At 45.9% G+C, this 1,321-nt stretch overlaps 1 protein-coding gene across 1 annotated transcript in view; it reads right to left on the reverse strand.

Annotated features, from left to right (window-relative positions):
* LOC102860660 (zinc finger and SCAN domain-containing protein 4-like) overlaps positions 1-1,321 on the reverse strand; it is a 69,261-nt gene that overhangs the window by 4,350 nt on the left and 63,590 nt on the right. Inside the window, exon 3 of the mRNA XM_006891536.1 lies at positions 241-799. Within this exon, the coding sequence (XP_006891598.1) occupies positions 241-799 (559 nt within the window). The remainder of the gene's footprint in view (positions 1-240; positions 800-1,321) is intronic.

Genomic DNA, 1,321 nt, shown 5'->3' on the forward strand with positions numbered 1-1,321 from the left:
TTAACTGAGAGGGATATGTGAAGACCCTGAGGCATTCCTCACATTTGAGTGGTTTTGAGGATTTTGGAACTCTTTTTTTGTGTTCCCCAGGTGAGGGTTGTCCCTGATTAGTCTGGTGAGCAGAGGGAGGCTCAGGAGTTGCTGAGTCAACTTCCTGACTTGAACAACTTTCATTTTCAACTTTTATGTTAGTATCTTGAAGGCCTTCTCCTAGAGGCCATTCTAGAGTTGTGTGGGTACCTGCATCAGCTCTTCTGGCATCTTCTGGATTGTCTGCAACAGGACCTCCCACTTCAGGTGTGGGCAAGCTTTCTTCTGGGATTATATGTAGAACAAGTTCTTGGTTGTCTGTACTGGTACTGTTGTTTTCTTGGGTTGTCAGATGAGAAACTGCACCATTGTCATCATCATATTCTCCTTGTCCTGTTTGTGCAGGAAGATCTTCAGGAGTCTGCAAGGGAATCCCTGAGTTATTATCTCTTGGAGTCTCTGCAGATTGTTGATTTTTGAAGGCAGCAATAACATCATCCAAAGTTGCATCTTCTGAAAACCAGAGTTCCTGTCCCTGCATCCTGACGCGGACATAACCAGCTGGCTGTGAGAGATGATTGTTTAGGTCTTCCATGAATTTGCTCATGTTTCTACCATTTGAATTCCATTTCTCCCTCAAAGCAGGCCTGTCTTGGCAGTGCCCTTCCCTCATAAATTGCTCCAGAACTAGGAGGGAAATCATTTCTTCCTTGCTGTGATTCTCTGGCTGCAGCCACATGTGAAAGAACTTCCAGTATCGTCGAAAGTTCTATTTTAAATTTGACGTATTGCTGTACTGCAATATGTCTACTGGAGTTGCTGCGTTCTGGGATTCAGAGAGACTCTCTCCACTACTAACCCTCCTGGGGAGGGTTCAACCTCCTGATTTTCTGATCTGGGATCATGCCTTGCTGGTTGACGTCGAGAGGATCTCCTGAGATTGAAAGCCATGGTTGGCAAGATTTCTCAGAGACTCAATTTGCGAGACCCGGTTTCTGCTGACTTGAATGCGTGGTTGTAGGGGCTGCAGGGCCCCAAGTCGGTGGATCAGAGGTTATCCGGGCAGTGAATCTCATGTAGTTCCAAGGTTTGATGAACACAAGTCAGCTGACTCAGTAGCCTCAAATACTGTCAAATCTCAAGATACGCTGGTAGTGGTTCTAGAACTGGTTATCACCATCCTAGGACCAGAGCACACAGGACGAACAGCCAGACCCAAAACAAGCAAAGTGGAATTTGGCCAGGCTTTTTATATAGGTCACATGGCTGAGGATAAACTCTTTCATCCGAT

Source organism: Elephantulus edwardii, unplaced genomic scaffold (assembly GCF_000299155.1).
Source record: "Elephantulus edwardii isolate Elephantulus edwardi_28Jun2011 unplaced genomic scaffold, EleEdw1.0 scaffold00099, whole genome shotgun sequence".
In the NCBI taxonomy this organism is placed as follows: Eukaryota; Metazoa; Chordata; class Mammalia; order Macroscelidea; family Macroscelididae; genus Elephantulus; species Elephantulus edwardii.